The 22,928-nt window shown below is 44.6% G+C and overlaps 1 protein-coding gene across 2 annotated transcripts in view; it reads left to right on the top strand.

Moving 5' to 3' along the window:
• Positions 1 to 22,928, top strand: part of ANTXRL (ANTXR like) — a 76,061-nt gene that overhangs the window by 46,516 nt on the left and 6,617 nt on the right. The window contains exon 18 of one of the 2 annotated variants that reach the window (XR_015706486.1): positions 11,167 to 11,950. Coding sequence is in view for 1 of the 2 variants with exons in the window: in XM_009466647.2 (XP_009464922.1) it covers positions 11,167 to 11,397 (231 nt within the window). In the remaining variant the exon portion in view is untranslated. Of the gene's footprint in view, positions 1 to 11,166; positions 16,054 to 22,928 lie in introns of those variants that run through there. The other variant, XM_009466647.2, reaches the window with a different exon arrangement.

The following is a 22,928-nucleotide window of genomic DNA, read 5'->3' as shown; positions in this document are numbered from 1 at the left end:
AACAACCATAAGAGGCTCTTCTGAAGGATGGGTACAAATCCCAGGGCTGGTGCCGCTTAGCACACAACAGGATGAAGAAGGATTGGCCTTGTGGTTAAGACACTGAGATGTGACTTTGGAGACCCTGGCTGTAGTTGATGTAAGTTACGTCACTTTAGTTCCACAGTGATAAATGAGATGAACAGTAGATTCTAGGAGGGTGAGGCCATGTTCCTAACAGCACTTTGAGCACTTCATAGATGGACTCTTAGGTAGACAGGGGGCTCTTCTGCTACTCTTAAAGAAATATCGAAGTGGTACACATGCTTTGATATTTATAGTAAAGGAACAGGTTCATCAGGTCTGATTCTCAGGTTTTTTATAGGGAACATGACTTTGGGATAACAACTGGTGACTTAGTCCCTTGTTAACTGCAACTCTGACATGTCTGCCTTGGGGGAATAGGCTCTTGTGTGTCGTTACCACAGTTTTCTGGGCAGCACTTCACTGATGCTCCACAACCATACTTAAGAGTACGGTGTGTCTAAGCTATGCAGGCCTGGCTTGGAGTCAGGTGACTATCTTGGGGCTTTGGAGGAAGCCTACAACTGAAGGTACATCTTCTTTGAGAAGGCAAGTGCACAAATGTACATGCAGTTGCTTAGTAGGACTGCATGTATGAATCCATGACTTGCATATGCTGCGGCCAATATGTTTATTTGTTTCTTGGCAGCACCCCTGGATGAATGCTGAACCCCATGTTACCTTGTTTCAGTTGGATTGCGGGGAGCTGGGCATCTCTCATTGTCTTCTGAGTTGGGTAACAGTCCAGAAATTAACCTACCCAGCCTTCCTTAGCTCTCTGCTTACATACTTCTAGTAACTATGTAGGAATGCATTTCCCCATATGCAAAAAGAGTAATGCTGTGACCTTCCTCTGAAGGTATTTGAGCCCTAGAACTAAAAAACACTGTGTAAGATAATGTATTAATACTATTATTCATACTAAAATTATTGTATAGAGTGATAACTAAAAATCAAAAGGTATTGCATCATTACTTTCTATAGAGGAGCTGTAGTTCTGGATGCCTCTGTTCTTGTATAAACTGCTGTGGTTCATGTTGTGGTACCAGAAGAAAACCCAAATCACCATCTGCCATTGTACGAGTAACACAAAGATACCACACAACCTGAAGAGCTTATGAGCTATGTCTGTTAAGTCTTAATCTTAGCTTGATCTTGCTTTGAACGTAAACATCAGGTTAATAATAAAATCCTCCAGTTTTGTATGTTAGTTTTAGCCTCAGATAGGAACTGTTCCTGGAACAACAGGACTGCAAACACTGCTCTCTCTGCAGCAACACTGGTGGTGGGTGTCTGCAGTGTTTTAAGATCTTTCTGCCTCTTTTTTTTTTTTTTTTTTTGGCATGTAAACATATCCCTTCTTTTCCCCTCCTTTTTGGGTTTCTTCTAGGGAACGTAATTACCCAAGTAGACACCTCAGTCTTCACTGGCTGATAACTTTAAGGAGTGGGATATACAGAAACTTTAAAGCAAAGCCTACCAAGAGCGGTGTCGCTTCTTGCAATGCTAAAGGCCAGGCACTCTGAGTGGAACAGAGCTTTGAAACATGAAAGGAGGTGTACCTGGGTTTTTAATACTGCTGGGGGACAGGCTACTGTCTGTGGTAAGTTGAGACCAGGGTGTATAACAGTTTGTATGAGGGAGGTGGCAATGGGGTGCTCATGGAGAAGAGTAACTTCAAAATGCAGAGCTGGTACTTGAGAGTCTGGTCAAGCTGCATAGGGGAAACATGGCAGGGATATGTTTGCATAGAGTGTTAGGTCTCTCTAGCATACCTGAAATGGGAAGTAGAGTTCCATGTCAGGACTTTGGTACTTGAGTTGCTTCCCTGGTGTGTTCATTCCTAGAAATAATAAGGTGTTTGTGTCCCAAGGAGCACTTCCATCTAAGTTGACATAGGAGGTTTGGGGGGAGGAGAGGTTTTCTGTGCTTTGTAAATATGCCAGCACTGATAATGAACTGTATGAGCCTTATCCCAGGAGAAGAAAATCATTGTGAGATAAGCACAGAGGCACCTGGCAACTGTGGGTTTACCATCTACTTGCTTTATGTAGCAGCAGAGCTGTTTAAGGGCCAGTTACCCAGAGATGGGTTGGGGATACTTGTATCTGTTTCCAGACTCTAAACAAAGTGGCAGCTTGTCTGTGTGGTGGGCCAGAATCTTACATTTTTGGCTGAGGCAAGGAAAAATAATAACCATTTTCACCAGAAATCTCTCTGAGTCTGCAGCATTATCCTATACTCTAGGTGGGTAAAGAACATTGGGCTCTTCCTCTGTGCGCACCATAATCCCAGCTTGCTCCTGAAGAGACAATCAAATAATTCACCCTGGAAAGCACAATGACACTTAATTACAGTTTGAGCAAGACCAGTTATGGTCCTTTGTGGCCTAATTTGCTTCTGCCAGCAAGTTGCTGATGCCTCAAGGCTGAGCCTGTTGCACCCAGCAAATGTTTGTTGCTCTTGTTGCTATGCTCCAAAGCCCTCCCCATTCTAGGTGATGGACAAATGCAATTTCCTTTTCCCTGAAAATGCCAAAGGAAAGAGAAAAATCTTTTGCAAACCAACCACTGTTGTTTTTTTCTTGAACCACATTCTAGTCTGGTCAGCATTCAAGTGTGGAAATGTGCGGTGCTGTGGTTAAAACAAGGGATGTGAGTCACGAGTCCTGAACTTGTAAATACCATTTTTTTTCCCCCAAAGCTGCTGCATAACCTTGGGCAGATGACGTGACCTGAGAGTGGCTCTCCTCACTTCCTCCACTCTGGGAGCTTCATCCATAAAACCTGTCAGAAAAGAGGCAGGCAGTAAATCCTGTGTTGTGACTGCAGGTTTAGGTTAAATGCAGGTTTTCTCTCAGGTTTGGGTGGGATTTGGTCTGGCATGACTGCACTTTGAGTTTGGTACCAAATATAAAGTATGCCTGATAGTCCTTAACTTTGATTATGCCCAGTGTTATCCTTTTCTGTTCCCTTTGTCACTTCAGCTTTTTTAGGGCTCCGAATCAACAGGCTTTGTTATGGATCTGCACTGTGTGTTACTTCAGCCACAACCTCAGCAAGGTCCAAGACATGTGATGTTTTGTGCATTCCTGCAAGATATCTTGTGACTGGCCATTCTTTCAGGAGATATCTGTAGCCCATTGCTGCATTTTCCTGCCACGGCAGGGCTGGAAGTAACATGCAGTTCTCTGATGAATGGAGTGTGATACAAATTATTTGAATAGCCCTGTCTTCAATACTGGGATGGGTTCTCCATGTCACCTGCTCCATGTCTCCATGTCACTTTCCTTGTGTGCTGAAGCTGGAAAAGTGGTATCGGGCATGTGAGAGCTGGATGGTGGGGATGTGTTCAGCACAAAGTTTATGTTGCGCAAGGGTCCTGGTCCTAGCTGAAGAGGCCAGTTTCCCTGGCTGAGCTATTCCTCCCTCAGATTCCTCATTATTGGCTAGTTTCTCCAGGCATAAATTGGAAGTAGCCCGCTCCTCTTCAGTGTATTCCTGCACTGGTCTTCAAACTAACTGAATAGACTGCTCCCAGAGGACCCATCCCTGGTTTCAAGCAGTGTCATGCACAGTTGGGACTGTGAACTGGGGAGTAGTGTCTGCAGACGTGTGTGTCTTGGGAACCTATCAGTACTTGATTGTATTCAACTCTCAGTATTCTGATTAAAGAAGCTACAGTAGCCTGGGATACTGCAGCTATTAATCTTACTGCAAAAGAGTTCCTATCTGTATCTTAATTCCCTAGTAGATCTGGACACTATTTTCCACGTGACTCTCTTTGTTTTGGCTAAAAACTGCTTCTTTAGATGGTCTGTAAATATTTTTGCGTGTTAGTGGAATTAGCTGAAGTGAAAAAATAGAACCCTTGAAAAAGTCTCAATATTTTCAATTTTTATTTTGAAACACCTTTTCTGTCCAAAACTCAAAGAAAAGGTGTTTTAAATTGAACAACATATCTGTTTGAAGCCTGAGTGAAACTTATTTTGACATATTTCTTTTACCTGAAAAATGAAGACTTTTGGTTGTTGTTGACTTTTCCCTTGGCCAGCAAGTGAACCGAAAGACTTTTATTGCTGCTGTTGTGTGCAGTGCGTGCCATGGGCTTGTTTGTGAGTTTGCCCTGGCAACCTACCTCCCTCGACCCCTGGGGCGTTCCCCTGGATGGGGTCATCACACACTTGGTGTCAAAAGAAGAGCTCCCATGCTCTACCCTCCCTTCCCCACCACATAAATCCTACTTTCTCAGCTATTTGGCTCCCATAGCCAGGGTGTCTGAGGACATACTGGGCTTCTGAAGGATTTCTTCTCCCAGCCCCTTTGCAAAGCAAGGCTGGTCCGCCTTTGCCCCTCTGAGAGGCGCTCAGGCATCTCGGCTCTCGCCTGGGCTTTCTGGCCAGCAATGTGGGCCATGCCTCAGCTAAGCCAACAGGTTTTACTCTGAACGTGTCAGTAGCCTAAGGCAATGCCTACCTCTGTCCCACCGTCAGAGTGTGCTCTGCTCCTGGCGCATGTGCAGCTATCTTTTTGTTCGTGACTCAGGCATCAGAGTTTCTGAAGAGGGAATTAACTTTCTGTGCTGTGTCTCCCTGGTGCTGCACCAGTGAGCCAGTGACTGGGGCTTGTGGGTGGTTTAGGTTGGTTGCTAAAAACTAAGAGAAAAGGCACAAAATTTGCTTATAAGACTGTCTTTGTGGACTGTGTGAAGGATCCACACGTGCCTCAGCTGCCCCTTCCTGGGTCAGGACATGTGTCCTGTTTAAAGTTGTGTTACCTCCCACATCTTAAAGCTCAGTCAAATTCCTTTTGTGGTGTGAAGCACATTGAGTGAGCCCAGTAGGTTACACCTCTTGGCAGCACCACCTCACTCACACTGTGCTGTAAACAGTTTTCTGCTGCTGCTTGGATCATCTTTGTGCATTTGCATTCATCATTTTGTAATTTTTGATTTGAATTTATCTGATGTACCTAAGGCCATTATAGGGTCCTCACTGTTACAATACGAATGATTCACAGTCCACAATGCAGTGATTTCCTTCCCCTCCAATATCTCCATCACAGAGGGAGGGAGTAAAAGCAATAGGAGTTTACTTATAAAGAGGCCAGATAATACACTGGATAACGAATGGGCTGAACTGATTCTCCTTTTTAAAAGCAGCACTAAAGAAAATAATAAATATGTTTTCATTGTTGGACACTGCCACTTTACTGAACCTTACTTTTCAAATCTTCCTCTCTTCAGTCAACCCCATTTTCTCTTATCGCTTCATAGTTTTACATTACCATCACTTTAGGCGTCAGTGCTGAGCTGCCAAATAGATCCCCAAAAAATTGTTATTGACAAGAGGGGACTTATTAAACTTGAAAATATTTAAAAAGTCAGATTCTCATGCAAACAAATGTTTTTGTGTTGATGATATTTAATGTTTTGATTTGAGACCTAATAACTTAAAATGGCTACATATAAAAATTAATTACAAGTTAATAAATTAATTGTTAATGATTAACGCAATAACCACAGTATAATTAATGGTGATAATTAAAATTTAATTGTTAAATAATATAATTAGAAATTAATTATAAATTACATATTTATTGACCTGAAAGCATTATCAGCCACCAAACTGCTGATATGGGAATCTCTGACATTTCTAATACTTTATTTTTCAACATGAAAACAATATCTGCATCCCAAATGTAAGAGTAGGAGTTAGTAAAAGTTCCTTGAATGCGCCTGAAAACCAGGCAGGCTTAGGTTTTACGTGACAAACTGTTTCAGCGGCTCACTAATTTCTAGCCTGTATGCTGCAGGGTAATCAGTACAATTCCCAGAAAATCCATGAAGGTTTTAATGAGCCGTGACATGTTCAGCGCACAGTCAGCATGAAGCAGTGCCGTGTGAGGAAGCTTTTGGCAAAGGCTGATGCGCATAGGTCCTGGCTCCTGAGGAGCCAGCTGCTAATCCTGACACTTGCCCAGGGAACTCGGTACCGCCTCAGTTCAGCTCTTTCTCTATAAAATCACTGTATCCGTAATCTACCTCATTCATAAATACATTTGCTAAACAAGTTTCCCATACTGCTGCTGTTTTAGGATACTCGGTGTAGGTGTTTCTGCTAGAACACTTTTGTTCTTTATCAGAGGACAGGGTAATCCCTAATTTTTCCAAGATTCAACTTTTGCAAAAGTCACTGTTCTTAAAGGTATATATCCCATTGGTTTCTAGGCGTGTGGATCAAAACCTTCACGTAGCTAACGCGATTCTGACTTTTTGTAGATGCTCACTCTTGTGGTTTTGTAGGTAGCATAAAAACCTGAATCTGTTCTTTTGAGATTTAGAGCTCCACTACACTGAACTATCGGTAGATATGTAGGAAGTGAAGCTACACGCTGATGAACCACGTCCACAGCAAGCTGCCAGAGTCATCCCAGTGACATCCCTAAACAAAATTGGGGAGAAAGGTGACTACTCATTTGAGCCCAAAGAAATTATGTTCATTTCAGATTTCAGCATCCTAAATGTAATACTTTTGACTGGGAGCTACTTTATTTTTTTAATTTGGTGGTCCAGTGTTTTGGATTGCTATGCTCAAACTTTAAAGGAATTACTTTATTTTAATCCATTCTAAAATGTAAAGCCAAGTATCATATTCTTACAAAGTCAAAGACCAAGGAATTTCCGTTAACATTTAAGTGAAGCCAGCTCTTCCTCAGTCAGATACCCTCCTCTGCTAGTCAGAATTGCAGCACTGAGGCTCCATAAGCAAAAGCAAGAATGAATGAAAACTCAAGCAAGATTTGTAATGGGAAGGATATCTTTTATTAGGTCAACTAGTGCAGCTAAAAATAAGACACAGACATACTTTTGTGTACATAAACACTCTGGCATGCACAGAAATGAAACTGGATTGTTTTTTTTTAAATAAACACCGATGCGTGTATTAAAATGGACAGAGAAAAGGGACAGCTACTAGCAGATGGGGCAGATTTTTTAAATTCTTTTTGCTGAAGTGCTCTTAGTATCATGGGTGAAGAGACTTGCCCATGGCACTCTTTGCATTGCCTGGATCCTTTTAAAAGTTCTTCCTTTCCATTGAAAACTTGATGAGTAGCAGCTAAAGATTTTGGGGGAACAAGCACTGGGGAATGATGCACTGAGCACTATGATGAAAGTAGCCCAGAAACAAGATGCGGTGGCTTTCAAGAGGTTCCTCCACTCCTTCCCCCCCTTAAACCACACACAAAAACACATCCTAGGTGGTCGAGGAGGCATTGCCTAGAAGTACAAAGTGCTTGAATTGCACATGTGATTGTTACACTGGGATAAAAGCTGGAGTCGGGACAAGGGCAGATCCCGCTGCTTCAGTATTTGTACTTTTTGAAAAGCCAATTTGGCAAGCAGCATAACAAGAGCCTAACAAGTGGATGGACATATGGGGAGGCAAAATAATTGTGCATTAGGAAGACTGTGCAGATGTGAGCTGAAGTAAGGGCGTAACTCCATATGGCGCATTGCTGACCTTCAGTTGGTGCCTGAATGACAGTACGCGGTGCAGGTCGCACCATCTGAGGGATGCTGTACTGGGAGCGGGGCTGAAACCAGACAGAACTGGATTTATGCAGATCATCTGCTTCCTAGAAAACAATAAAGCAGCTACCAACAGCTGTTGTGCCTGAGATCATCATGGTATTACTGCACTTTGCAACTCTGACACCTTCCCTAAAACACTTGGTGTATACCATGCTTCTAGAAAAAAAATACTGTTACCACTACTAAAGTGTGGTGGCTCTTAACCCCTGTTAATCCCCTGTGCAGGGAGAGCATAGGTGAGTGTGCAGGATACCCGATTTCTGTCCATGTTCTCTATGGTTTAAAAGCCTTTATATGCCTTTGGAGAGGAAATAACTTAATCCTTTCAAACACAGAATATTAAAAAACCTGTGGTTAGCATATTTATTTGAGAAACATGGATTTTTTTATAAACTAACCCCAGAGGCATGTGCGTGTTAGGTAGAATAGCTGGGGCACTCTTGTTACTAGGAAAGTGTGATGAGTGGAGGGCTTAATTCTTCAACCTAGAAATCCTTTAAGGAAACATACTTGATAAGTCCAAACTATGACTTATGATTTATTATCATTTGTTCCTCCCTTTCCCTTTCTTAGCCTTTCTGGCTAAGAGTTTGGCCTCGTTTTTATCAATGGCTGCTTGAAATGCTCAGGAGGATTTGCTCCACTATTCACCAGCAGTCTTTGATATATGAGATTGTAGGCTAACACCAATAATCTTTTGTGAGGAAGTGTCACAATACATACATCGATCATCCAAGCCTCTATCTGTCAGGCTCTCCCAACCCAACCGTATTTTTCATGACACAATGCGGCGCATGGCCTTTAAATTACCCATCTGTCTGACAAATCAGTGAGTGTGGCAGAAACTGGCAGCAGTTTGACGTCGCCTATCACTTTAACTGAAGTGAAAGTAATGCAAACAGATTTATGGGATCCCCTTTGATTATAGACTATGAATATATTTGGAATTGATGTTTGGGAGAGAGACACAACAGAGAGGCAGGAAAGGCTTGTAGGCAAAAGCACTAGTGTTGCGTTTGCAGCTTTGCATTTACTATAAGGGAGATTGTTCTGTTCTTAATTTTTCCCTTCACATATGTTGCATCTCAACTGAATACCTCTGACTTTTTTAATCTTTTTTTTTTGTGTCCTGGGTGATTATTTAGCTGTTCTAAATTTTTAACTTTATCAAGGCTGTTTTCTTAAATATATTTGCAGTACAGCTATCAAATATTTCTGTATGTTCACTGCATAGCAGTAAATGTTGCTGAATTTCCAAATGTGTTCTGAATACCATAGAGCACAGCAGAATACAAATGGCTGTTGTAAACGGACAAGATGGCTGCTCGCTGCAATGCTGGTGAGGATTTGAGTTCCCTGATGGAGTAGAGCAAAGCACTGATTTGGGGGTTTTCTTGATCCAATGGTTTATCTTTGTTGCAGAAGTAACCAAGACCTTGGCTTTTGCCCTTTGATACCCCCATGCAGAGGCTCTGGCCCTAAAATAGTATTGCCTTGACCCTGCTTCAGAACCAAAATCTGCTGTAACTAGCCTGTTTTTTTAGAAAGGGGATTTTATCCTACTTATTGAGGCTGTTGTTTAAGTGTAGTGACAAACTTGTGATGGTGAAAGCTGGGACTGAGAACTGCTGAGTATGTCGCACATACAGGCAACAACATGCCTGTTCAAACAGCTCTTGGCTGCAACTGAGCTCTTGCAGCCCTGAGCCATTCAATCCAGGAAAGTGGTAGGGTGGTACCATTTGGGCGTTAGTACATTTGTTGAATCATTTTCTGAGCTCTCTGGAGCTTACACAAGCTTCTCTTGATACTCTGCTTGACTTTCTTCAGAGAAACCATAGACTTAAGTGATTCTCTTCTTTTTAAAGGAATAGTTTTCATAAATGAAGGTGCAGGCATTGGGAGTCACTTAACAAAACAGATAGTTGTGGTTCAGCTGTGATGGCTCTTGCCTGAATTCCAGAGCAAACTGTGATTTGTGGGTTTGCCACAGAAACTCAGCCCATTCGCTAAACACCTTCAGAGTTTCCTCACGCCAGGCAGCACTGAGCAGCAGTCTGTCGTTGGTGTGGGTTCTTGTATTCCCCTGTTATCACAGCCATTGGTAGCTGTGAGGATTGTCATCTACAGCTGCTTAGCTCTGAGAAAAGCTTTTCTAAATCTGGAGCCCTTCTCCTGAATTTTTCTTCGCGGATGTTGGCATAACCTTGAGCTGAATTTGGTTTGTTGATTCCAGCACACAGCCTAAACCTCTGGCTGGGCATCATGGCTCTGTGGGTCTTTCAAAACAATGGAGGGAAGATGCCTTCTGGGGCAGATATTTTCTAAACAAACCAAACAGGTTTTTTCCATTTCCCTCAGCTAGTGTTTGCCTTGGAAAGAGAGAAACAGGTAACATCCCCCTCCATGCTAAACTGTAGAGGTCATTTTTATTAGGATGGTTGCTACGTGGAACAAAACAGGCCTGCTGTGCAAAGGAAAAGGTGCTGGTAAATGGAGTTCACTGATGGGATGGGTACTTTCCAGCCCACAGTTACTTATTTGGAAACCACATTCCAGCTCCTGTAAATGGGCTGTTGGCCTTTTCAGGCAGTCTTTGTCTCCAGCCTTTGTACATGATGTTGAAAGGCCTTTTTGACTTCCAGGTGCAGGCTTCTGCCAAGCTTGTGGCAGCTGCGTTCTTGCATAAGCTTCTCCTCCCACCTCCCTAGGTGAGGACGTGGAGACAGTGATGCCAAGTGTTGCATCTCCTCACACAAGGTTGTGTCTGCAGGATTTAGTGGGAGTAATAGAAAGAAATTGCCCAGAAATAGTGGGGCACTTTGTAAAAAAACTTAGGGTCCACTCCATCCACAGTTCTCCCATCAGGTTCTGCCTGCCTGTATTCCACATCCATTCTGGAAGCACACTCATTGGAGACCCCTTTGTGCAAGTCCTACACCTTGTTGGTGTTTGTGAAGGAAGCCATATCTACATTTGGAGCACAGAAGACAGATGTACTATCCCAGTGTAGTGTTCAAAGCATGGACACAAGCTAGGCTAGCATCACGGTGAAAAGGAAAGCTACAGATGGTGTCTTTGCTAATGTTGTTCCTCTGGTATAATCCTGTCTCTGCTATGAGTTTTTTTCAAGCACAGCTTTGTCAGTCAGGGATCTCACCAAGGCAGCCATGACTTTGGTGGAGCTGTGGCTTTAGGCATGTTCTGCATAGATCTAGTAGCAGAGCAGAGGGCACATGTGAGCAAGGTTACACTGGGGTCCCTTTTGGTTTAAACCAGTCCTAAGCTATTCTCCGTAGGCAGGAGTTCTGAAACCCAAGGAAAGCATTGGTTTCTAGTGCTGACCTTCAGTACAGCGTGACCTGAATGCCATGTCTAGGACACAGTGAATGATATTGGATGAAGATCTCTAAGTGCAGCATGGCCCCTCTGCTTATAGTCTCTTTGGCTAGCTGCTGATGAGTCAAAATGCCTGCTTTTTATGAATAATGAATTTCTCTTTACCTCTAGGGAAGATGCATAAACTTCACTCGGGTGAAATCGGATGGAACCTCTGCCCCTTACAGCCCACCGCCGAAGCTGCCACGGCGCGATGATGTTCCTCTCAACAATGTTCCAAGGAATCCTTCTCCTCCTGTGTCTCTGCAGCCCCCTTCCAGGCAGCCACCTCCTGGACCACCCCCATCCCGAGCCCCTCCTGGACCTCCTCCTTCACGCCCACCCCCGCAGCCCATGGCTTAGAGTGCAGCAAAACCCTGATTGACAAAACATGTCTCTTTGCTGAACACGGCATATTTATTGAGTATTGGTTTACAGTTAAAGATATCAGAATTTGTTGCTGGTCAGCAAAAAAAGAAGAAAGAAAAAAAAAAAGAAAAATTGCCAAGTGTCAATTTTAGTGTATGAATATATTTATACCACACGTGCTGAGTAAACATTCAGTGGATAGATTCAGAGCTATGGGGTATAGAAACAAACCAAAATGATCATCTAGATACAGTAGCAGCTTTTGTATGTATACATTTGAAGATCTATTTACATATGACATTTGTCTGACTTGGTATGTCAGATCATTCATTAATAACTTTAGCCGGTACATGTGCATCAGTTGTTTTGATAGCTGCCATCTGCAAGTTGGTTAAACATAGTTCATTGAGGAATTTGCTTTCTTTTCCCCAATGGTAATGCATCCAGATGTTAATATGGAACAATAATTGCAAAGATAACTTTCTGCCTTTGGTTCTGCAGGTGGAATTTCCATGAAAGTTTATAAGAAGGCTATAACAATAATGAGGTAAGATGAGACTATGTGCCAATAATCTAGCAATAGTAATCTATAGCATAGAAGAGAAGTATTTTTCTCTCCTGAGAAAATCAGTTTTGAGCCTACAATCTCTGCATATGTTTAGACTTGGTTGCATAGGATAGCCTCTGAAGGCCAGATGTTGGTTCTAGAAATCCAGACCTTGAACAAGACCTGGGTTCAGGTTCAGAGGAATTTTGAAAAAAAAACATTTTGGCTAGGTGTTTAGTTTTCATTTACAGAAAACATGGTCCAAAATGGAGCAAATATACATGTAATTTGAGTATGAATGCTGTAATATGCAAACAGCATGTGTTATATCAGCAGCATTGAGGGACTGATTCCATTGCTATTTAAGTAGATAAATTTCCTTTTGATCTTACTGCCAAGCAGAACTAGATCCTCTTGTGATTCAAACATGAATTCCTCTATGAGTAGCTCTTTCTTTAGACAGCCCAGATCCCACTAATATGTAACCTTGCAGTCTACCTGTGGTTGAGAGGCATGGCGTGATGTGTCAGTATGAGGTTTTATCCCTGTTTTGTATAGTATTTGGCTAGAGGATTTCCCAAACATAGTGACTGCTCGCCCATGACCTCAATTCTGTGTGTCATCAGAAAGTGATGTGAGCACCCACACAGAGGTGGGAATTTATGACGCGGGACTGCGGGACAGCCCATGAATAGTGTTCACTAAGCAATACCTGAGTGGGTTGTGCCCAGATCATTCCCTAGTGAATCAAAATAACACCTGAGCTTGCTTTTTCTCTACCACTACCTATCGTATTGGAGAGCGTGGCTGCAAATCCCTATGCTGGTTCGCTTTGGCACTGGCTGTGTTATTAGGATAGCTGTAGAAATAATGTTTATGTTGCATTATGACACAGTATATACTTATCTCTCCGTCTGTGTGTAGGTGTGGGTGTGTAGCACATCACAGTAGTTATTGGCACATAAGTCAAAGAGAAAATACTAACTGTATTGTGCAGTTACTCCAGATTTAAGGCCTCTTCATGCAGTTGTTACGGACATATAAAGTTGCGCTGGTACAAATAGAAATCAGGCTTACTATCTCCAGTGGAAGTCCCACTTGCAGAACACCATACCAAGCTCTCATCGGTCTATGCTGATCACTGTGACATGCCGTGTGTATGCAGCTGAGGCTGTCAAAGATAAACTCAGAAGAACCACAGAGCCTCTTTCTCCTCTTGCACTGCTCTGCTCTCTTGAGTTATGCTCTTACCTCATGTATATTGGTGCAGGTAGTGGAATCACACTCGTGGGTGCCAGCTGGCCTTGGAGCTGTTCCTAATTTAGGCCTGAGCCAGCAGAGCACTTCTGCATGCATTAAAATGTCCTGCAGGTCAAGAGGAACATCTTTATGCCCAAGTACTTTGCTGACCTGTGAATTCATTGTGATCAGAAAGGAGAATTGGGATGCACTCAACCCTATCCTCATTCTTTTTAGTCACTTGAATAGGGTCTGCATAATTTGGTCCATAAGAATGGATATCTGTTTGGAGGAGAGAGAAGAGTGTGTGTATGTGTGTGCGTGTGTCTGTGTTTGTGTGTGGGAACTGTGTAGGTTTTTGTTTGGTTTCTCTTCCTTTACAAAAATTGCTCGGAGAGTAGCACTCCTATGAATGGAAAGGCCTTTTGCAGCCAGTGCGACACACAGTCATCACTTATTATCTCCATTTCTTTCAGCTGAAAGGTGAAACTAAAACATGTCCAATTTTCCACTGCAGCTCTGGTGAAGCTCTGCTTTTGACACCAGTGAAACATGGCATTTGAGGTTTAGCTGCTTGTGGGAGTGGGGAATACCACTGCTCTGTAGATGCCAAGTCTCTTATCAGTAGGTGGTGATGAAATTGAAACAATGGTGGAGCCCACAAATGATGTAATAATAAAACGGAAAACTTGCTTACAGAATTAGAATCTGCTAATAAAGTTGAATTGATGGGTTAGGAGTAAACTTCAGCTAATGAAGAAGCCTGGGAGACAGATTTTGTATTGTCTTTCACCTGTACAGACCTTGAGAGGGGTCAGTAGAGTTGTTGCAGATTGGCATTGATGTTAACGTTGGTAGGATCTGACTCACTTCCAGTGAGAATGGAGGTGTTGGCTTAGGGAGGGCTTCTCACGACCACACATCCAACATGCCTGTTGTTTGCAGTTGAGGGGAGTATTCTTTGCTGGAATAGCCAGTCTTGCGGAGATAACAGATAGTAACACTTTCTGCATAACTTGCAAGTGCAGCAAGGATAGGAGTGGTTTGGGCTTCCAGGTGATCAGATCCGTATATGATAAAGCAGGAAGCACCGTGAATTTGAAAATTAGATTCAACATAAATGGAGTTCTCTGCATTTTCACTATGTACAATTAAGCATTTGGTGTGTAACTCAAGTTTTGGCTGCAGCTTCTGTGGTGGGAGCACTGCAGGTTTAGTTTGTCGGTAAAGTGGGAAGAAGAGAAAGTGAACCTGAATTGAATTGCCTTTGCAAAGGTGGGGCAGTAAATATGCTGCACTGGCTACAGAAAGGCCTTTTGGCTGTGTGGAAATGGACCCATTTACGGGGATTTCAGGCACTATAACAGTGTAGTAGGAGAAACTGGTTGCTATTTTACCGTCTGTTGAGCTAGATCCTTACCTGGTGTAAATCAACATAGGCCAACTGAAATCAAGGCAGTAATACTGGCATCTGTCAGCTGAAAGCAGGCTCAAAATAAATGAAGGGACAAAATCCCTCTAACTGGCTTGATATTTCAACATTTGTTTCGGTATGCTTGTATGTCAGTTGTGATTACAGTAGTTACACTGCTAAGAAGTGTTCTCATGTGGGATGATTCCCCTGTATTTTCCAGCATATAGCATCATTTGAAACTTGCAGAAAGTGAGCGTCTAATGCTTCCGCATTAGACCTTTGGCTCACACTTAGCACAGATGTGAAATGACACAAGGTGCAAAGCAGCAGGGAGGGAAACCCCATGTGTTTAAAGCTGATACAGAACCACATTGATCAAAGCATATTTATGGCCATCTTTCAACCTCAGTGCATGTATTGCCATCTGTGGGAGTAGCCTGCAGAGCAGACGGTCCTAAATGTAAAAAGGGAAAAAAAGAAAGGAAAAGAATCTGCTCCTCATCTGAATGAGCGAGCATAACAATGAATGACATTATTTCATGAACTGTACCAGTTCAAATGCATGTGCACCTGGTGCTCCTGATGCTTTTTACTCCTGTTGGTCTTTAGACAACATGATCAGTAATATGCTTTCTCTCTTTAATCGTTTGCTGTTTTTATTGTTGTTATTTTGTTTTGTTTTTTTAAAAAAACACATTTCACTGAGAAAACAGCCCTACTTCTGTAAATATAGAGTTTAATTTGGAGGAGACAGCACACTTCTGGATGTTACTGCTGGACAGTTATTTATTAAAAGGGGCTTAAGGTGAATAAATACAGGTGGCTCAGGATACATGCATGCAAGTGTGATATGCAGTATAGCATTTTCAGTTCTCTGTAGTTTTGGGGAAGGGGAATTTTTGGGTCATCCTAGTTTGTTTAGAAGTTTGTTACTGGTCTGATACTTTTGAATAATGCAGTAGAGATTCCTAACATATAACAGTGCTTGAAGAGATGTGTAGATTATGATAGATTTTTCGTGGGGGGGGGGGAGGGGGTAGTGAAGGAGAAATGTTGTAGTTTTTAAGGGAAAAAATGTACTGTACTAAACTTTTTCTACAAAAAGATGTGCGTTTTCAGAAACAGTGGGGATGTGGGCTGATAGACAGCTGGGGCATGGAGATGAGGGACAGAGGAAGCAGTTGGATTTTTGAGGGACAAAGAAGTTTTACATAGGGGTGTGGGTTTGTTACTGGTACATGTGGTACAAATTTCTGTAACCGACATGCTGCTTCCACGTTATAATCATATAACCTTTATGCATTTTATGCGCCTGCTCCATTTTTCTGAGAAAACCTTGCAAATGTAATGCCTGCAAGCAAATGTGGGAGATGTAGCCAAAGTTTTATACTCCAACATAATGTAGTCTTAATGGATTCAAAATCAACAATAAAAGTGCTTACTGGTTAAACACTATGGAGAATTTCATTGCAGGGTCATTTTAAGAGGGGCTAAGCTTGTCTATACCTGGTTTCTAATCAGCTCAGCCATCTAATGGTCAGGAGAATATGGGATTGGGCTGTCAGAATTCCCATCCCTAGGTTGCTACTGCTTCATTAGTTGACTAGAGACAAGGGTGTGTTCTGTGCCTCAGTTTCCCGTTTCTAGCTTGAGAATTTCAATCTTTGCCTAATTCAAAGGTAAGCCATCGTTTGTTGGAACCCCTTTTAGATCTCGGGTAGCAGGGTAGAAATGCTGAGTAAATTCCACTGGAGTCAGTGCTCAAACATTGGTTGACATGTGGGGCAGGATCTGAACTTATTGTTGCTATCTCAAAGAGAAGTCATCTAATGCATAGAAACAAAGTAAAAGCCATGCAAGATAAGATGCTAGAGCTCAAGAATTTAGCAAAGAGAAATTCTATGGCAAATCCTACACCTATGAAAACACTGGAGTCATCAGGCTTCAAACACAACTATTGATTTTTAGGAGGCTTGCCTGAAGGATCATAAGACCCCTTCTCCCTCTCTGTTTCTGAAGTTAGTTTTTTCTTCCCTCCCTGCTGCTAATACTTCCTCTGTATCTCCTCGAGCCCCACTGAGGATTGGGGAGGGGGGGCGGGGCTGGTGGAAACATAAGACAGGCAAGAAGGTCAACAGGGGTAGGCCACAAAAATCTCCAACCCCAGCAGGCTGCAATTATGGGTAATCAAGGCTGCTGCAAAGCTGCTGAGCTATGCTACGCACTCAGTCTGCCCAACATGGCAGCCACAGCCCTGTGTGCAATGGGTCCTTGCACACACACAGCCCCCTGAGCCCATGTGAGCCTTATCTGCAAAAATGGTGGGCACTGAATTTTGGGGGTCTGGTAGCCACGTGAACTCATGGCAAAGCAGGTGGGAGATGCGTGGTGACTGAGCCGGGCACCCCCCTCCCTCTGGCAGCTCCAACTGGTTGTGCTGCTAATGGGAGCTGAAATCCTTTCCCTGGAGCTGTGCTCCTCCCTCATGGAGTCAGGGGCTCTGACAAAGAGCCCGGCTTGCTCTCATTCTGCTCCCCAAGCTGGCAAGACAATGCTCACCCAGAACGGTTTTGTGGCCTTCACTCTTTTTTGTTTCTCCATCTGCTTCTTACGTGAAAGGCAGGCTCGGGCTCTCGAAAGAGATCAGATAAACAAAAGCAGTCCCGGAGCCAAGGCTCTGGGCATTTTTGTTCTGCATTAACAAAAACCCGACACTGGCTGCAGCTGTGGCTGGTTAGGTTTATGCATGCCTGAGACAACAAAATTCAGATTTGATCTGAACTTCCCCAGAGACTGGGAATGTGCCGATCCAGGGCTTTGGTTATGAACTTGTCTATAAATAGTCTCTAATGCTGATTTAGCATCTTTTCATCAAATATACTTCACAGTATCAGGAGTGGCATTTGCATGTGAACATACACCAGCATACCCTATTTGGCTGCATGGAAGTCAGCAGCAAGAATTTTACTGGCTTCTGTAATCTGAGACAGGAACTGAAAAAATGCCCTTTCCCCCTATCCTCCCATTCCTTAAGAAACCACAGGCAGAGCATGTTGCCCATGCTGGAAGTTGTCTGATCTTTACTCTGTGAATGTGCTTTGCCCTTTGCGTTAGGACTCATCTCAAGCTTTATCAGTTTCTGCAGCAAAGTTCCCCCCTCCCTGCACATTGAGGACCCCCCTTTTCACTGCAAGGGAGGGTACACTGGAAGTTTCCTAGCCAGGTACTACTCTGATTTCTGACTGCAGCTCAGGAGAACTGTGAGATGATGAGATACTAAATGAAGTGACTCTTATTGATCATACCTCATGCAGTGTTAAGGTAAAATACTAAATGCCCTCAAATGTTTTCTAGTCTCTGTTTTTTAAGTATGTAGGAAGATGTTCTGAGCTGAAAACAGGAGTCCCAAGATTCGCCTTCATCATCAAAGGCATATTTGGCCAACTAAAACCAATGGGAAAATATGGCAAGCATATGTGGCAGCTCATCCTTGTCAAAAACACAACTGTGGCTGCTTTGTGCCTCTCTCTCCTCATGCATCAGGAATAGCTTAGTTAAAAGCAAACATACCTAGATGTAGGGATTAGTCCTGGTCAGCTTTAGTGATTTTTTCTATTCTTTTCCGGATTTCTGATCCACCTGTGTAAGGTGTGTTGGGATCTTCGGCACTAAGGGGATGCCAGTGCAGCGGTGATGCTGTTGGGCCTGGTGCCAGCCAGGAAATGCTGCAATGTCCTCAGCAGACAGGTGTTCAGAAGGTAGTTAATAACCCTTACAAGCCATTGTCATCATGACGGTAGACTTGGGTCTACCATGGGTCACCAGGAGCCACCTGCTCCAGGAATGCACACAGCCCGTGTCTGAGACACCACGAGTGACAGCCCATCCACCAGAAGTCACAGAGACCCTGGTGGGATCTGTCTCTTCCCACGCTAGCAGGTATGGCCAAGTACTGCTGGTGCCTTGCAGCACTTGTCTTTCTCTAGGGGGAAAAAGTGGGCAGGGAGAAACTGCAGTTCTCTGCAGGCTCTGGAGTTTCCCAGCTCTTTCTATTTTTGCCAATACTAATGGTTTCTGCATCGCTAAAGTGACTCACAGGTCAAAATAGGAAATAGCTCATTTCCCCCCCAGCCACATGCAGGAGCAAAGGAGCAGGTCTGCCGCTAACCCAGGCCAGCCGGACCCTGCCCCGGGAAGAGCAGGCAGGATGCTTCCTGGGTGGCCTCAGACAGTGGCTCTGCCATGGTCTCCTCGAAGATGTACCTGGAGGGTGAGTTTTCTGCATCCCCCCATGAATTCTGTTGTTCTCCTTTTCCCGAGCAATGCATAGGCAGTGGTTGTCTGCTCCCCAGGGGCCTGAGCTGCAGCCTGCTGGTACCAAGAGGGGCACCTAGAAGTTGACGGAGCATCCCTGGGTTCACCAACTCTGCAGAGTCATTTCTGTGGGATGGCACAGCCAGCATTAAGCCTTTCCTTCCTTCCTGTGATGCTACTGCAGGCAAATCAGGCTATGGCTGTTTCTCTGCCCTCCATTTTGTGCCTCAGTTTCCATTGCTGTAAGGACAGAGTCCAGCTCTGGCTGTTTGAACTGTACAGCTCAGCACTCCTGGCCAGGCAGTTTCTGCAGCTGTAGCTATGGTGGCTCCTCTCAGACTCAGCAGCTGCCAGCTTTCCTCTCCATGTACCTTTGCAGCTCCCCCTGGGGCAGAAGGAAGAGGTGGGAGAGGCTCCTGGTGCTGGCTATGCGCATGACTCATGTCTGACATTCCAGTATTTTCGGTAGTTCAGGAGCAGACTCAACGCAACAGCAGGAAATAAGTGTAAAAATAGCCCGTCGGTGTTTTTGCAGCCAAGCAAAGTGCATGATGTTTCTCTGCCAGGATCTGGCCCCAGCAGCTCCTTTCCTAACCAGCTATTGGAGAGCTGCATGCAGAGGACAAGCTGTAGAGAAGCACTTGCCCCTGAAAGTCTGCTGCTCAGACAGTGGGCTAAGGGCAAATATCAGCCTCCCAGACCCTGTTGGCTTGTTATTGTAGGGTTGCCTGTGAGCCCCAAGATGTTCTTTCACTGCCTGTCTTTCAGCACAACAAAGAGAGAGGTGATTGAAGCTGCCATCGAGGCCATACTCTGAGCAGAGCTCTTCCATGCTTCGGGGTGGAGAAGTGGCCGTAAGCAATCACAGCTTCACTGTACCCCGTCACCCTGGCCAGGCATCGCTTCAAGAGGTAGGGACTGGAGTCCCAGTGATGTCTGTGGCTGCGCCAACCTCCCCTGCCCCTCTGCGGAGGGGTGAGTCCCCCCCAGCGCTTCCTCCTGCCTCATCGATGGGCCTGGCAACACAGCATTTCCCCCTCCTGCTTGCCGGTGGGAATCCTGACCCTCCGGGTGCACACGGCAAGGAAATCGTTAACGTGTGTTTGTCCTGTGAGGACTGACAGAGCATTTCCCAGCATGGATGCTGTGAGACCCAAATCAATGCCAGCCAGGAGATGCTCCTTGGCAGGGCTGTCACCTGCAGAGGGGAGGTCACCACACACAGGCATGGGGACATTATGGCACATGGCCCCACCCCAGAGTGGCCATTTGGACTGCGGCCTGCTGGCAGCACTCAGTGCTCTGGCAAGGCCAGTGCAGGGCTCTCCAGGGCTGAGGAGGGGGACGGTGGCCATGGTGGTCAGGGAGGCAGGCCTGGCCGGACTGCCGCTGGAGGGCAGGACTTGACAGCCTATTTCCCGCGGCGGAGCAGCCCGCTCGGACTTCTCCAGAGCGGAGTGGGAAATCGGCATTGCTTTGAAACACAAAAAAATTTGTTTCAAGCTGGTTTTGCTGTGGAAACCCTGCTTAAACTGGCAGTTCCAGCTCCAGCAACAGCCTCTTCTACCACCCACAAAGTGAATGTGCTGTCCAGGTGCTCTCTGTTCATCTGTCCTGCCAAGGAGCAACTCCCTGGCTGTAAAACATGTGGGCCATGTCGCTGCCATTCTCTCTTTGGTCCTCCTCACCTTCACCACCGACCAGCATCCGTCTGAGCCACCACAAGCACGAGGGCCACATGCTCGGCTGGGCTTGCACAGTTACTAAGCAGGGAGCAGCTTGCTGCTGGAAATACATGCTCACCCTGGTAGATCAGGTTGCTTTTGTCCATAGTGTTGCATGCTTGTAATCTTAGGAGGGAGTTAATGCAGATGTGTATCTATGTGATTGTCCTGTTTCATGTAGACACATGCACACACACTCACATCAGAAGAGAGAACTGCCTTTTGCTAGAAATGGAAATTGGCAACGGAAATTGTAAAAGTCCCCTGGGATAAGCGTTTTCATTTGTTTTGCAGTTACCATCAGCTTGTGATGTGATGCAGTACTTTTCCTGCTTATATAAGAAATGCGCAAATCTCTGCTGAGATATTCCCAAAAGCTTGTAGGACCAGAACTGGACATGCTGACCTAACAAAAGCATCACACAGTTTCTGCAGCAATGTGATGCTTTCCATAATGCCCAGCATTGGAGATGACTGTCTCCTAAGCCAACAGCATCTATGGTTATGCATCTTGCACCAAACTAGATCTCTGCACTTAAAAACTGTCAGATGGCTAAAGGCTTCCACTGAGGTTCAGTTCTTGGACCAGGAAGGGTTCAGCATTTCTGGGCCATTCCGTGGCAGAACTGCAGCTAGGTAACTGTAGCCTGATAATCCCACTGCTCAGTGCTCTCTGTTTCCACTGCAGGCTGCCCGATGAAGGAAGCTTGGGGCAGGCCTTGGGGCTGCCACCTTTCCTCCTTCCAGCACTCATAGACCTCTGCCACAACCAGTCCCTCCTCAGCTCCTTCCATGATCAGTCTCTCTCCAGGCTCTTTCCTTCACCTTCCTCAGAGCCACTCCTTCCTTGGCCATGCCCCTGCCTCTTGCAGCCTCCGCGCAGAGCCAAGCTGGTAATGCAGCAGCATGCATGAGCCCGTGCTGTGTTTTCTACACTGTACTTCATACAGGCATACTTACTGGTGAGCTGCGACCTGGTTGCTATGTCAGTATCAAAGAGACACAGGTCAACCTGGAAACATGCGCTGAGTAAAATACTCCAGGCAAACAAGCCCTGACTATCAGTCTTCTTCTGTTCTTGCACCTATCTGAGCTGATCTATGAGCTGATGACAGTGATTCCATGTCTGAAATGTTCAGCCCTCATTTATCACCTATGTGATAAAAATTGGTGCTGAAAATAACCCACCGTTTGGGACACAAGGTAGTCTGTTGAGGCATGAATGAATACTTCATGCCATTCTGCAATTGAGACACTGTGGCATTGTGAGTCTGGTTCTTGGGAGAGCTTGTTTTGATTTCTTGCTCTCTCCATGACCCTAAACATCCTCTCTGGTTTGACCCAGTGGACTCTAATCACCTCAGTATCACAGAGGGGCTGGTCTTAGATCACCCACCCATATCTGGCAGAGGTCTCCAAGAAAGAACTTGAACACTTGGAAGTTTTTCAACTAACACAGCTAGACCACAGCCCTCAGCTTAAGGAGACCTGGCTGTTTTAGCAGCAATATTGCTATTTTTACTGCCTTTAATGCAAAAATCTTCTCTCAGATTATTTACCCTGTTTTCTGTTCTTGTTACTACAAAAACAATTTGCAAAATATGTTGGTTTCTCTTAGAAAGCAACAGCTGTTGTGTAGGCACACATTAAAATACAAACCCAAACAATTCCCCAACATACATTCCGAGTAGCTGTGAATTCTCAACGGGTCCTAGAAGCTGGCATTCCAGTCAGGGGGAGGATGTGTAAGTGTCCACATTGTTGTGAGATCTGGCTCAGCGACCTGTCTATACCTTGAATGACAAATTGTCACAGGCAGACCCATCTATCAAAGCCTTGCTTCTGCCCATAAGCACAAGTGAGTGCTCATGTAAAGTGTCCCCAATGGTCTGCTTAGGTGATGAAGATCATAGGTACTTGAGTAGAGACTGAACACTATGTCTGAAGAGAGGAAAGCAATATTTCATGTTGTGCTGGTTTTGGCTGGGGTAGAGTTAATTTTCTTCAGAGTAGCTAGTATGGGGCTATGTTTTGGATTTGTGCTGGAAACAGTGTTGATAACACAGGGATGTTTTTGTTATTGATAAGTAGTGCTTACAGAGAGCCAAGGCCTTTTCTGCTTCTCACCCCACCCCACCAGTGAGCAGGCTGGGGGTGCACAAGAAGCTGGGAGGGGACATGGCTGGCACAGCTGCCCCAGCTGACCAAAGGGATATTCCATACCATATAACATCATGCTCAGCATATAAAGCTGGGGGAAGAAGAAGGAACTGGGGGACATTCGGAG

The sequence above is a fragment of the Nipponia nippon genome, unplaced genomic scaffold, assembly GCF_047370975.1.
Source record: "Nipponia nippon isolate SJK-2023a ecotype South Korea unplaced genomic scaffold, ASM4737097v1 scaffold_3, whole genome shotgun sequence".
Classification (NCBI taxonomy): domain Eukaryota; kingdom Metazoa; phylum Chordata; class Aves; order Pelecaniformes; family Threskiornithidae; genus Nipponia; species Nipponia nippon.
The sequence above is the reverse complement of the archived record's forward strand: the minus strand, read 5'-3'. Positions and strand labels throughout refer to the sequence as shown.